We start from the raw sequence: 12794 nt of genomic DNA, 5'->3' as shown, positions 1-12794 counted from the left end.
CTGTTTAGTCTGGAGAAGAGGAGACTGAGGGGAGATCTTACTAACATTTATAAATATCTAAAAAGTGGGTGTCAGGAGGTTGGGACATCTCTTTTTTCTATAGTAGCTAGCAACAGGACAAGGGGTAATGGGATGAAGCTGGAATACAAAAAGTTCCACTTAAACATAAGAAAAAAACTATTTCCCTGTTGAGGTGAGGGAGCCCTGGCACAGGCTGCCCAGAGAGATTGTGGAGTCAACTTCCTTGGAGGTCTTCAAGACCCGCCTGGACATGTTCCTGTGCGACCTGATCTAGGTGACTCTGCTTCTGGAGGGGGTTTGGACTAGATGATCTCTAAAGGTCCCTTCCAACCCCTACCATTCTATGATTCTATTTTATGCATACTGTAGAGGAAACACTCAAACTGTATGTTTCCCTTCTGAAATGAAAGCTGCTTTTAAGAGTACTACGTTAACAGTTTACTGTAGTTTTGCTATCTGTTATTTAGGTTTGGAACACTGTTTCACAGCCTATGTTTAGTAGATCATGACTCAATTATCTCTGCAAAAATCCCTTTGAACAAACAATCAGTTAGTGTTTAACTTCCCAGAAAGGACAGTTGATATTTCATCGTATTCCTTTTCTCTAATGTTTACTTGACAGGCATTTGAAAAGTAATAAATAGATTTACAGCTTTAGAAGTTTGAAAGCTTGTATTACCCCACAGAGCAAATACAGTCTGAATAGAAGTAGATTTTTTTTCTGTGCAGGCATTGAAATACCTTGACAGGCTTGAGAGATGTGCCTTTGTGAACTTTGTGCACTTCAGCAAGGCCAATTGCAAGGTCCTACACATAGGTCAGGGCAATCTCAAACATGGATAAAGAGTAGGGGATAAGTGGATAGAGAGCAGCCCTTCAGAGAAGGCTTTTAGAGTTACTGGTGGGTGAAGAAGTGAGTGTGAACCAGCAATGTGTGCATGTAGCCCAGAAAGCCAGCTTTATCCTAGGCTGCATCTAAAGCAGCACGGGCAGCAGGTTGAGGGAGGGAATTCTGCCCCTCTGCTTTGCTCTGCTCTGGTGACTCCCCACCTGCAGTGCTGCATCCGGCTCTGGGGCACCAACATAAGAAGGCAGCTTGAGCGGGTCCAGAGGAGGACCATGAAAATGATCCATGCACTGGAGTATGTCTCCTATGCGAGCAAGACTGAGTGAGTTGGAGTTGTTCAGCCTGAGAAACAAGAGGCTCTGGAAGAGCTTTGCATTTGGTACTTAAAAAGGGCCTATAGGAAAGATGGGGAGGAACTCTTTATCAGGGCATGTAGTGATAGGACAAGGGGTAACAGTTTTAAACTGAAAGAAGGTAGATTTAAATTAGACATTATGAAGAAATTCTTCACTGTGAGAGTGATGAGGCACTGGAAGAGGTTGCTCAGAGAGATTGTGGATGTCCCATCCCTGGAAATGTACAAGGCCACGTTGGATGGGGCTTTGAGCAGCCTGGTCTAGTGGAAGGTGTCCCTGCTCATAGCAGGAGGGTTGGAACTTGATGATATTTAAGTTCCCTTCCAATCCAAACCATTTTATGATTCTGTACCTGGAGGGACCCAAAGACCTTGCAGAGAGAGAGTGCTGTGTTGATGAATACATTTGCCTGATATCACATTAAATATAATACAGTTTTTCATGAACATCACAACTAAGAATAGGAGTGAATAACTCCAATTATATGCACATCTAAAAATACTTTCTTTTGAAGGGCAGATACTTTTGTTCATAGCCTAATTTTAAGAACCAGTGAGTAAACTCTGCCAAGTCTTTGGTTTTCTGGGGTTTTTTAATGTAATTTATTTCCCATGTTTAAATTCTGTAATATTATCAAGGCTTCTAAAACCAATTTATTATTCATGGTCAATTAATTTGATTCAGGAGAGAGTCTACTTTGAACACTTGAATTATTGTTTTCTGTGAGTCCTGTAATATTTTAAAGACTCCACTTTTTACTAGGAGAGTTGTTTTAATTTCCTCTGAAGATGTTCAGTGGTAGAATTCGTAGGGGTTTTGGTAGAGATCGAGATATAAAAAAATAGCATAATGTGTTTAAATTCTTAATGCTAATTACTTTTTAATTACTAAAGGATTTGAGGTTTTTTTGTTCTACAGATTCTTAATACAAGACTATGCAGGTTTTTCTCTCTGATTTCCACTGAGGAACAACTATCTGTAAAAGGCTGGTTGTGTTCTTCTGCTACTGTACTTTGTGCTGTAGTTTATGAATTCTTGATTCCTCCTCCCATCCAGATTTTTGGGAAGAGGGGAAGAAGTGGAAGATACTGTTTTGCTTACTGTTTTGGGAATGACTTAGTTTAACTGATGACAATCTCTTCTGTTAAACTGATAACAATGTTTTCTGTTTAAGGTGACTTTTTTTTGTAGCTCACAGAATGATGGTTGTGGGTTGATGACACATCTGAATGGATTTAATATCAGGCTTGATAAGAGTACTTTGCTGCTGATCTCTTATTTCCCAGTTCACTTTCCCTTTCTTGCACTGGTGCTAGTGCTTGTGTCAGACTGATTCAAAAACCTGGTAAAATAAATAGACATACATGTGTACACACACATTTTATCTTTCAGAGCATTTATTTTCTGCCAGTTTTAACTAGAGTAATCTTGCATACTGGGGCCACACAAGTTTCAAAAGTGGGATGAGGGAAAGTGGTGAGGAAATGAGTCTCTTGGGAAAGGAGGAGGGTTGGGACCACCCCTTTGTAAAATTACCTGTGTCAGTAAATACAGACCACAGTCACAGGGACAGTGCTGTCCTTCTGCCCCACCCCTGGCCACACATTGCTGTTCTGTTGTGCCTGGTCATGCAGTTGTGTGGGAAAACACACCAGAAAATTATATATTTGCAGAAGGAAAGACATGGAGTAGATTTTAGCCAGATCCCTTCTCTGATCCTCTTGGATCTTTGTAAATTCCTGTACTGACACTTTTAGGGCATCATGAACATGTAGTGGAGGGCTAGAGAAAAGAAGCTTACCTTACATTGATTTATAATAATGTGGAATTAAACAAGGTAAGGAAAAGTAAAGCTTTCCCCTCTATGGAGGGAGTATTTCTATTACCACGACGTTACAGATTGATTTCCCTCAGCTAGTCTAATGACCAGCTTCATCCCACCATACACAGATCTCCGTTGCTGGTTTTTGTCTCAGTTAAAATGTGTTTTATCATCATGGTGAGCTAACCTGTAAAAATATTAAAGCTTGTATTGCATTTTTTAAGCTGTATTTTAGGGGTGAAAGGTAGCTTTGCGTGGGGAATGTTGGGGGTTATGTGTAGGGTTATTTTTTCTGTTGGTTTCATTTTCAAAACTCTTCTGAGGAGCCATATGCATTTGGAGCACATTCCCTTGGATGTTGTAGAAGCTGAAAAAATACATTCTTTCAAAACAAGGTTGTAAGAAACAAGTATTCACTTCATAACCTTAGAAAATTACTTTACCTATACAGACCAGGACACCTACATTATGAAAGGCTTTTTTAAACTTCAGCTACAGTATTTTCTTAAGGTTTGTCTAATGAGATCAGTTGCCTCTAAAGGTAGCTTTGAACTTTTCTATAGGAAGGAAAGAAACTTCTTATGTAAAGCCTCCCGGTTTATGACAACTGTTGTGCTGGTGTTTGCACCTGGATCATCATATTTAATACATATCTATTCATTTGTCTAAATCCCTTTTTGAATACATTTATGTTTTCAGTCTCTGTAACATTATGTGTTAATTGTCTCATCTTTTAATTACACACAGAGTTAAAGTGTACATTCTTTTGTTTTAATTTAAGCCTACTGACTGCTTATTTCTTCAAACTGCTCTTTGTGATTTTTGAGATAGAGATTGATTCGTCACACTTTCGTCACAGTATTGCTAATTTTAGAACTCTTTCTGATATTCTTCTTTCTTTACCTGTCTTTCAAGCTGATGGTCTCTTGAGATATGTATCTCTCTTCCAAACAAAATACTTCTGATTTTGTCTTTGTTACTGTTTTATGGTTCTTCTATATGCTTTTTGTTGTGCGAACTTGAAGGTGTAGGAGGTTCATGGAATTTGGTTGGATCTGAGTAGGAATTTGGTTGATAATGTCTCCAGTTTTATTTCTGATCCATTCATAATAATTCCTTCTGATTTGTTTACATTTTAGACTGTCGATAAGTCCTTCTGTACTTGTTACTGGTGAGATTTCACCTCAAAACTCTGTTCATTCGGTTTTGGGCCCCTCACTGCAAGAAGACGCTGAGGTTCTGGAACATGTCCAAAACGGACTTAGAGAACAAGGGTTTAGAGAACAAGTCTTATGAGAAATGACTGAGGGAACTGGGATTGTTTAGCATGGAGAAAAGGAGGCTGAGGGGAGACCTGATCACTTTCTACAATGACCTGAAAGGAGGTTGTGGTTAGGTGGGAGTTAGTATCTTTTCCCAAATATCAAGTGATAGAACACAAAGAAGCAGTCTCAAGTGACACCAAGAGAGGTTTGCATTGGCTATTAGGAAAAACTTCTTTGCTGAAGCCATAGTTGAGCCCAAGGAAGTAGTTAAGTCACCATCCCTGGAGGTATTTAAAAGATATGTAGATGAGGTGCTTAGGGACATGGTTTGGTAGTGGACAAGGTAGTTAATGATTGGACTCAATGATCTTCCAGGTCTCTTCCAATCTAAACAATTGTATAATTCTAAGCACTGGAGAACTATATAGTGAATGGCAAGTTTTCTAAGGCACCGACTGTGAAAGATAAGAGGCTGTCACAAAGTTTGAGACAAAGCATGCTGAGTGGTGCTTACCTGTAGAAGTGGCTGTCATAATGTTATGAGAGACTCAAGTCTTACTGCTCTTAAAGCAAATTTGCTTAGAAGAGTTAATATTGTATAGAGAGCAAAAGGCATAAAGTCACTCTGGTAAACCAACAGCTGTTCTACATTTAAAATACAGATATAATACTGCTGGAGGAAGGATTTTTGTGAAAGAAATGATCAGTGCAGTTAAACTCGTTTTCTCCTAGTATTTTTATACTCTGACTTGTTGAAATGACTGTCAAGGGAAACAGGAAAACTTTTACCTATTGGCATCTGATATTTTTAATGGAACACCATACCTTGTATCTGTTTGCCTTGTTCTTACACTTTTCCTTAATACATAGTTACTTTTAGAGACAAGAATATTGCGAGTGTTCTTTTGGGATGTGAGACCTGTGAGTTCACTACCTACAAGGCTGGATTGAGCCTAGAAACCAAGTTTCTCACTTTCTGGGCATATGCTTTACTCATTATTTTATGATGTAGCAGTGACTGCTGTGACTATTGGTCCATTAGTAGCCCATACTTAGGCAGCATCCCAAGGGAATGGAGGCATCTAATGTTTCTTAATGCTTCTGTATCTTCTAAGTGTAGGGAATAAATACCTAATGAGGGAATATGATTGCCTTCTGTGAGATATTCTCTTTAGTTTTTTGGAGGTATTTGCCTCTCTATTAACTGCACAGGGGATGTAGGATGACCTGGAGCATTCTGGTCACTCCAAGTATGCAAAATACTAAGAATTCATACTTATCTAATTGAACTAATTTTGGTGATTAAAATTTTATACTGGTAACATGAAAGACTATTAAACAGTTCAACAATCTTTCCAGGAAATGCTTAAACATTATAAAAGGCAGAAGGGCTCAGAGGAGGATCAGTGCAGAGCATTTAATGAGGATCTTTGTCTCATATTGATGAAATGGGAGGGAAAGAGGTAGCCATGCATGTAGAGCAGTTCAAGATATATTTTCTTTTAACTGAGTCGTTCTAAGTAAAGAGGAACTGCTTCTGTTTTTAAAATAGTGAACTATGGAAATGCTGGTCTGGAGTCTAATGTCTTTTATCAAATTTATGCTGAACCCACTATGAACCACATCTTCTGTACTGTAATGACAAGCTCCTGTCTCTCTGGGCTACTCCAATGCAATTTGGGGGATGCAGTCCTGCTGGACAACCTAGCATTTGTGGAAGAGTGAAGGACAAGTAGAACAAAAGTTTCAGAATCACAGAATCTTAGGGGTTGGAAGGGACCTTGAAAGATCATCCAACCCCTGTGCCAGAGCAGGACCACCTAGAGTAGGTCACACAGGAACTTGAAAACTTTAAGATCAGTTCTGATCAAGTGGCAAAATTTTTACTACAGAACTAAAAGCATTATTAAAAAGCAGTAGTCAGAAAAAGTCCCATTTTTAGATGCAGCCAATTCAGTGAGAAACAGAGCTTTATTTACAGAGTTGGCTGATATCCCATCTGATACAAAAAAATCTTCGATGGTCTTACATACTTCCAAATGGCTTCTTCTCAAAATATCTCAATTTCCCACTTAAGATTACTTTGAAAGACCCAGAGACTCTCCATCTTTGTTCCTGTCTACAACACTGCTTTCCTGAACTTAATGGCACTAAGTCTTTCACACATATTGTGGGGTAACCCTCCCTTATTACTGAATTTTCCCATGTACTCTACCTGCCTTTTTCCTGATGCTTTTGCTGACCTGCAGGCTAACTTTTTGGGTTTTAGGAAAGTAGTTTTAGTAATTTGCAAAGTAGTTAATTCTCTTTAGGTTGTGTACTGTCTGTGGTTTAGTTTTGTTGTTCCTCTAATTGTTGTTTCAGAGACTCTCTGTTAATACTGCATATGTGATGTAAATAATATCTTAAGGAATGTGCTCATTCTGTGAAACAAGAATTAATTTCATCAATTCGTTAAAGGAACAGCTCATGCATCGTTCTTTTAACTTTCTTCTTTCTATTCAGGTGTTTAATTTGATATCTATATTTCTAAGTAACAGTGAGAATATGTTAAAAATGTGTTGAGTATGTTGACTGTCTTTTGCTTTCTGGACTTCATTGATTCTTACTGCAAAGTTTAAATACACAAACGTATAATTTCAGCTTTTGAAGCTAATAGCATTCTCATTCAATACATGGCTAGATGTATGACAGATAGACAAAGAAGTTTAAAAGGAGAGAATCAATCAATAATGGTTACTTAGTTTGATACACATGGACTATTGCCTTGAGGGATTTTCAGTGTAAATTAATATTTATATTATTTTCCTTACCTTCAATAGTAATTATGGGTGCCTGGTATTAAGTTTTTCCTGGCACTATTCAGAAAACAGAGGCCCAGCTGTATAATCCCAGCTCAGTCACTTCTCAAAATATGCGAATTTTTGCCTCAGCTGACTCTAAAGTTTCAAGGGCTAGAATCTGATATTACTGAGTTTGTTAGAGCCCCTTTATTCCTGGAGACTGAGAAGTGCACATGGAACACAATTTTGTATTCTGAGAGGATGGCAATGTGCCCCAAAATATAACCAGTAAAAGATCTATTCAAGGAAAAGATGTACAGACTTTAAAAGATAGATTAAAGAGCCTTAAATATAGACTAAACAGCCTAAATATAGACTAAATAGTCCCACTAAAGATAGATTAAACCGATTAAACAACTAGACTGAAATTTTCAAAGGATTTAGTACCAGGCAGAAATAGAGAAGTAAAAATTTCATTCTGAAAAGTTACAGTTTTTTAATGGTGATGTATTTGGATATAGGATCTCATAATAGCAGGCATCGAGCACCATCAATGACCTTCAGAACCAGCAGTCCTGGCATGTTATTTAAATATTGCTGATATGTTTTAGAATTGTATCCATCATTTTTACACACAAGTTTGACAGCAGGAGCTTAAATAGTTGAACTAAGGATTACAGAATTTAATGTTTTCCTTATACTTGTGTGTTATAGACAGAACATGTTTTAATATTTTTTCTATAGTAGCTAGCAACAGGACAAGGGGCAATGGGATGAAGCTGAAGCATGAAAAGTTCCACTTAAATATAAGAAAAAACTATTTCACTGTTCAGGTGAGGGAGCCCTGGCACAGGCTGCCCAGGAAGAGTGTGGAGTCTCCTTCCTTGGAGATCTTCAAGACCCACATGGAAATGTTCCTACACAACCTGACCTAGGGGAACCTGCTTCTGCAGGGGGGTTGGACTAGATAATCTCTAAAGGTCCCTTCCAACCCTACCATTTTACGATTCTATGATAATATGACATAATGAGCAATTTTTGATCTTGCTTTTAGGAGCCACAAAAATTGTTCCTGTTGAGGCTACTCCCCAAGAAACTGAACCCACAACTCCAGAGACAACAGTTCAAGACCCGTCCCAAAGAAAAGGATATCAAGAATATGCCATTCAGCAAACTCCGTATGAACAGGCAATGAAATCAAGCAGGTATTTTTGAAATATTTGTACTTGTGTTCAGGCAAACCATGAAATAAATACTTCTCTATCCATTTTCATGAAATGGAAGTATTTTCTGAGCCTTTTAAATAAAGAAAGAGCTGAAAATAATCCATGTGTAAGTTGTAACATTTAAAAAAGCTATGGAGAATATCTTTTTAAAAGCAGACATTCCTGTCCATTATGGATATTGAGGGAAATTTTGATACACTATGTCATCAATATTGTAAATATAACTGTTTTGGTTTCTTTTTAGGTTGGGTCCGACTCAACTGAAGATTTTTACATGTGAATACTGTAACAAAGTGTTCAAATTTAAACACTCCCTCCAAGCACATTTGAGGATTCATACAAATGAAAAACCTTACAAGTGTTCCCACTGCAGTTACGCCAGTGCAATCAAAGCCAACCTCAACGTTCACATGCGGAAACATACAGGGGAGAAGTTTAGCTGCGATTATTGTACATTCACTTGTCTCAGCAAAGGCCATCTCAAAGTCCACATTGAAAGAGTTCATAAGAAAATTAAGCAGCACTGTCGCTTCTGCAAAAAGAAATACTCAGATGTTAAAAATTTGATCAAGCACATCAAGGAAACACATGACCTTCAAGACAAAAAGGTGAAAGATGTTTTTGACGAGCTTCGCTTGATGACACGAGAGGGCAAAAGACAACTTCTTTATGACTGCCATATTTGTGAGCGTAAGTTCAAAAATGAACTCGATCGAGACCGTCACATGCTTGTTCACGGTGATGAAAGGCCCTTTGCTTGCGAGCTCTGTGGTCATGGAGCCACTAAATACCAAGCCCTTGAGCTTCATGTTCGAAAGCACCCGTTTGTATATGTGTGTTCTGTGTGTCTGAAGAAATTTGTCAGTTCTGTAAGGCTCCGTGCTCACATCAAAGACGTGCACGCAGATTTGCAGGAGACTTCTGTTTTTAACAGTTCCATCAATCAGAGTTTCTGCCTGCTTGAGCCAGGAGGTGATATCCAGCCGGAAGCCCTTGGTGAACACCTAGCACAAAGTACAGATGAATCGGCTGTCACGAGGACTGATGCTATTAACACACCACAGCCATCTTCTTGTGAGGGAGACTCAACAGCTGCAGCTGTAAACCATAATGGTCAGCAGAACGGTGACTTAAAAATTGATACGGTCCCTTCCTTAGAATTTGAAAATCCTCTGGTGGAGAATGTAACAGAGACACTGTGTCAGGCAACAGACATAGCAGTCCCAGATGTTCAGTCCTGTGAAGCACCAGATTGCTTTCTGCTGAAAAATGGTACTTCTGGTCCTGCAAACGAGGAGGAAGTTAATCACTGCAGTTCTGTAAAGGAGCAGGGTGAAGAAATTCAGCTTTTGCTGTCTGAAGAGAAAAGTTTAAATCCTAGTCAGAACAATGCGGTGACTGAGAACCTTCCAGTTTCTGAAGAGAGAAATCAGTCTGTTCCTTCTAGTGAATCAGAAACAAGCAATCCACCAATTCAAAATTCAGCAGAAACCACAAACCCTTTGCCAGCACCAGAAGCTGCTGCAGCCACCAGCCCACAGGCAGCCTCTTCTAATGCAGTTACATCAGACAACGGGACTGGAACTGTTGCCTTTATGCAGATCTTGGATAGCTTACAGAAGAGACAAATGAACACGGAGTTGTGTGAGAGGATAAGGAAGGTTTATGGAGACTTAGAATGTGAATATTGTGGTAAGGAGCAGAAGAATTATGTTTGGGTTTTTTAAATGTGATGTAATGGACCATCTTTTTCCTGCTCCTCTGGTTTATAGCTTTGATATGCTTGTGTATCTTTGTAGCAGTATTAACTTTGTAGTTCAGTATGGATTCTGGGATCCAGCAAGATTTATTTGTTACTGTATAAATAGTGTGGAATGTTTCAAATCTCCTCCAAAACCTGCTAGTGGAATCTAGCAGAACAATGCTAGTTTCAGTGTTCTGGTGATGTGAAATGTGATAGCTTATTTCTGTCTGCTTGTCTCTCCTCACCTCATAATTTTCACTGAGGACAAGCACATCAACTGCAGGCATGTGATCAGAATTTGTCATAGATTCATAGAATCATAGAATGGTAGGGGTTGGAAGGGACCTTTAGAGATCATCTAGACCAACCCCCTTGCAGAAGCAGGTTCACCTACATCAGGTCACATAGGAACGTATCCAGGCAGGTCTTGAAGACTTCCAAGGAAGGAGACTCCACAACCCCTCTGGGCAGCCTGTGCCAGGACTCCGTCAATCCATATCAGTCCATGTCAATCCATGCTTTAGTGCTTAAGCTTCATTATCAGCTTAGTATAGAATTCAGAATATTTATTCATATAGTTTGGGAGGATGTGGATGTATAGTAACGTACATTCTGTACAATAGATATGTCTATAATGGCGTATTTTTTTGACTTGTTTTCAAACAGTTTTTTCCAGGTGAAAATTGTCATTACATAGTATCAGATCAAGGCTGTTCTGATTTTAATTGTATTTTTTAATTTATGAAAGTGAGAGTAATACACCATCCCCATTTTTTAGAACTGAAAATTTTTGTGTTTATGTAACTGGAAAGAAATCAATTTGGGAGTTATCTTGTAGTCTTCATTCTTGAGAAGGGAAAGGAATCAAAGTTTTTTAAAAAAAATTATTTGGAAGCACTGTAACATTGTACACTAGATGAAATGCTGTGCACTTTTTGGTGCCATAATGTCAGAAAGGCTTTTGGGAAGGAGTAAACCAAAATCAAGTAACAAAAAGTGTTACCATAGTCTCTTTTAATGTGCAGTTGCATTCAGATTCTTTGTGTAGGAGAACAGATTTAAAGGACTTTCTCATTAGGAAGATCATTGATATGCATTTAAGTTGGTCTTGTTAGGTTGTCAGGACACATGACAATCTTTTTAGACAAAAGTGGGTTTTGTACTGATATTTTCAGTAATGAGGGTCCGTGGGACAAGTTTTCATTACAGACAAACAAGACAGGCTTCAAACAGTGTGTTTTGCCCTGAAAGAAAATTGGGTATGTATTGGAATTTTCACTAACAATTGTTTAGAAATTACTTTCTTCATGTCTAATTTTATTTTCAGGCAAGTTGTTTTGGTACCAGGTGCATTATGACATGCATGTTCGTACCCATACTCGAGAACATTTATATTACTGCTCCCAGTGCAATTATTCTTCCATCACCAAAAACTGCCTTAAGCGTCACGTCATCCAGAAACACAGTAATATTTTGCTGAAATGTCCCACAGAACACTGTGACTACTCCACTCCAGATAAATACAAGCTCCAGGCACATCTTAAAGTGCACACAGAACTGGTAAGTAACAAACAAAATGGTGTTTGTCCAAATTCAGTTTCATCTTCACAGTGTTTGAAATCATGTGGCAATATGTGAAGACGTAGGTGAGAGTTCTTACGTGAGCACTCTCTGCATACTTCTGGGCAGAGAATACATGAGCAACTAGATATTTGGTCACAGTCATAGAATCTCAAGGGCTGGAGGGGACCTCAAAAGATCATCTAGTCCAGCCCCCTCCTTGAGTAGGTCACACAGGAACTTGTCCAGGTGGGTTTTGAATGTCCCCAGAGGAGACTCAACAACCCATCTGGTCAGCCTGTTCCAGTGATCCCCTCTTGTAGTAGTTTCTGATGGAGTGTGTCTGTATTGGGTTTTTTCCTTTGGTTTTTTCAGTATTCCCAGGTTCTTTGGATTTTGAGAGAGTAAAATGAAGTCTGGTTTTATTGTTACATTCCATGGACTTTAATTCCCTTCCTTCATAAGTATATGACTGTGGTAAATTGAAAATGTGTTCCTTTCTTAATTACTGTAGACAGATGAAGTTAAAACTGTTGAGAACTACTTTTTTTTCCCAATAGCTGCAACCAGTTGCAGTCTCTTTGAACATCTGTTGTTTTCTGTTGAGGTTACAAAGATGAAGAGATTCCATTTTAAAGGCTCCTGTCTTCTTCAGTGAGCCTTCCAGCTCTGAATGCCATTGTGTTACCAGCAGCTCTGATGTGCTTCTCCAACACCATTACCACTTTTCTTTGAGACTATACTAGGGGCTGCATGCCTGACTGGAAGCCTTGTTTGAGCAAGGTACCACTCTGTAGTCTTGCTCTTATCCAGCATCCCATGAATAAACTTTTGAAGAAAAATGTTTTCTACATCAGCCCTCCTTGCATTTATTTCAAAATAGGTTTTTAGAATTTCAGCATCATATTCAGAAAATAAGGAATGAGATTTGTATTCTTCATTGTTGATTAAGGTGACTTTTTAGAATTGAAATGATTCGCATGCTTTTCTTGAAAGATTAAGAAAAGAATATTTTCTCTATATCAATATTGCCTAACTTTTTCTTCTTGTATTATTCTGCATGAGCAGCCCTAATAGGTTAAGCTATTGTCAGAAAACATCTGTATACCATAGACTTCTTTTCCTGCTGTGTGGCAGGATCCTTTCAGCTCGCAAAGTACAGTTGGTCAG

General features: G+C 38.6%; 1 protein-coding gene across 5 annotated transcripts in view; it reads left to right on the top strand.

Moving 5' to 3' along the window:
- Nucleotides 1–12794, top strand: part of ZFAT (zinc finger and AT-hook domain containing) — a 90439-nt gene that overhangs the window by 33192 nt on the left and 44453 nt on the right. For all 5 annotated transcript variants that reach the window (XM_061995446.1, XM_061995443.1, XM_061995445.1 and 2 more), the window contains 3 exons: nucleotides 8149–8299; nucleotides 8565–10012; nucleotides 11392–11624. In XM_061995446.1, coding sequence (XP_061851430.1) covers nucleotides 8149–8299; nucleotides 8565–10012; nucleotides 11392–11624 — 1832 coding nt within the window. The remainder of the gene's footprint in view (nucleotides 1–8148; nucleotides 8300–8564; nucleotides 10013–11391; nucleotides 11625–12794) is intronic.

This window comes from Colius striatus, chromosome 4 (genome assembly GCF_028858725.1).
Source record: "Colius striatus isolate bColStr4 chromosome 4, bColStr4.1.hap1, whole genome shotgun sequence".
Classification (NCBI taxonomy): Eukaryota; Metazoa; Chordata; class Aves; order Coliiformes; family Coliidae; genus Colius; species Colius striatus.
This window is presented reverse-complemented; position numbering and strand designations above follow the sequence as displayed.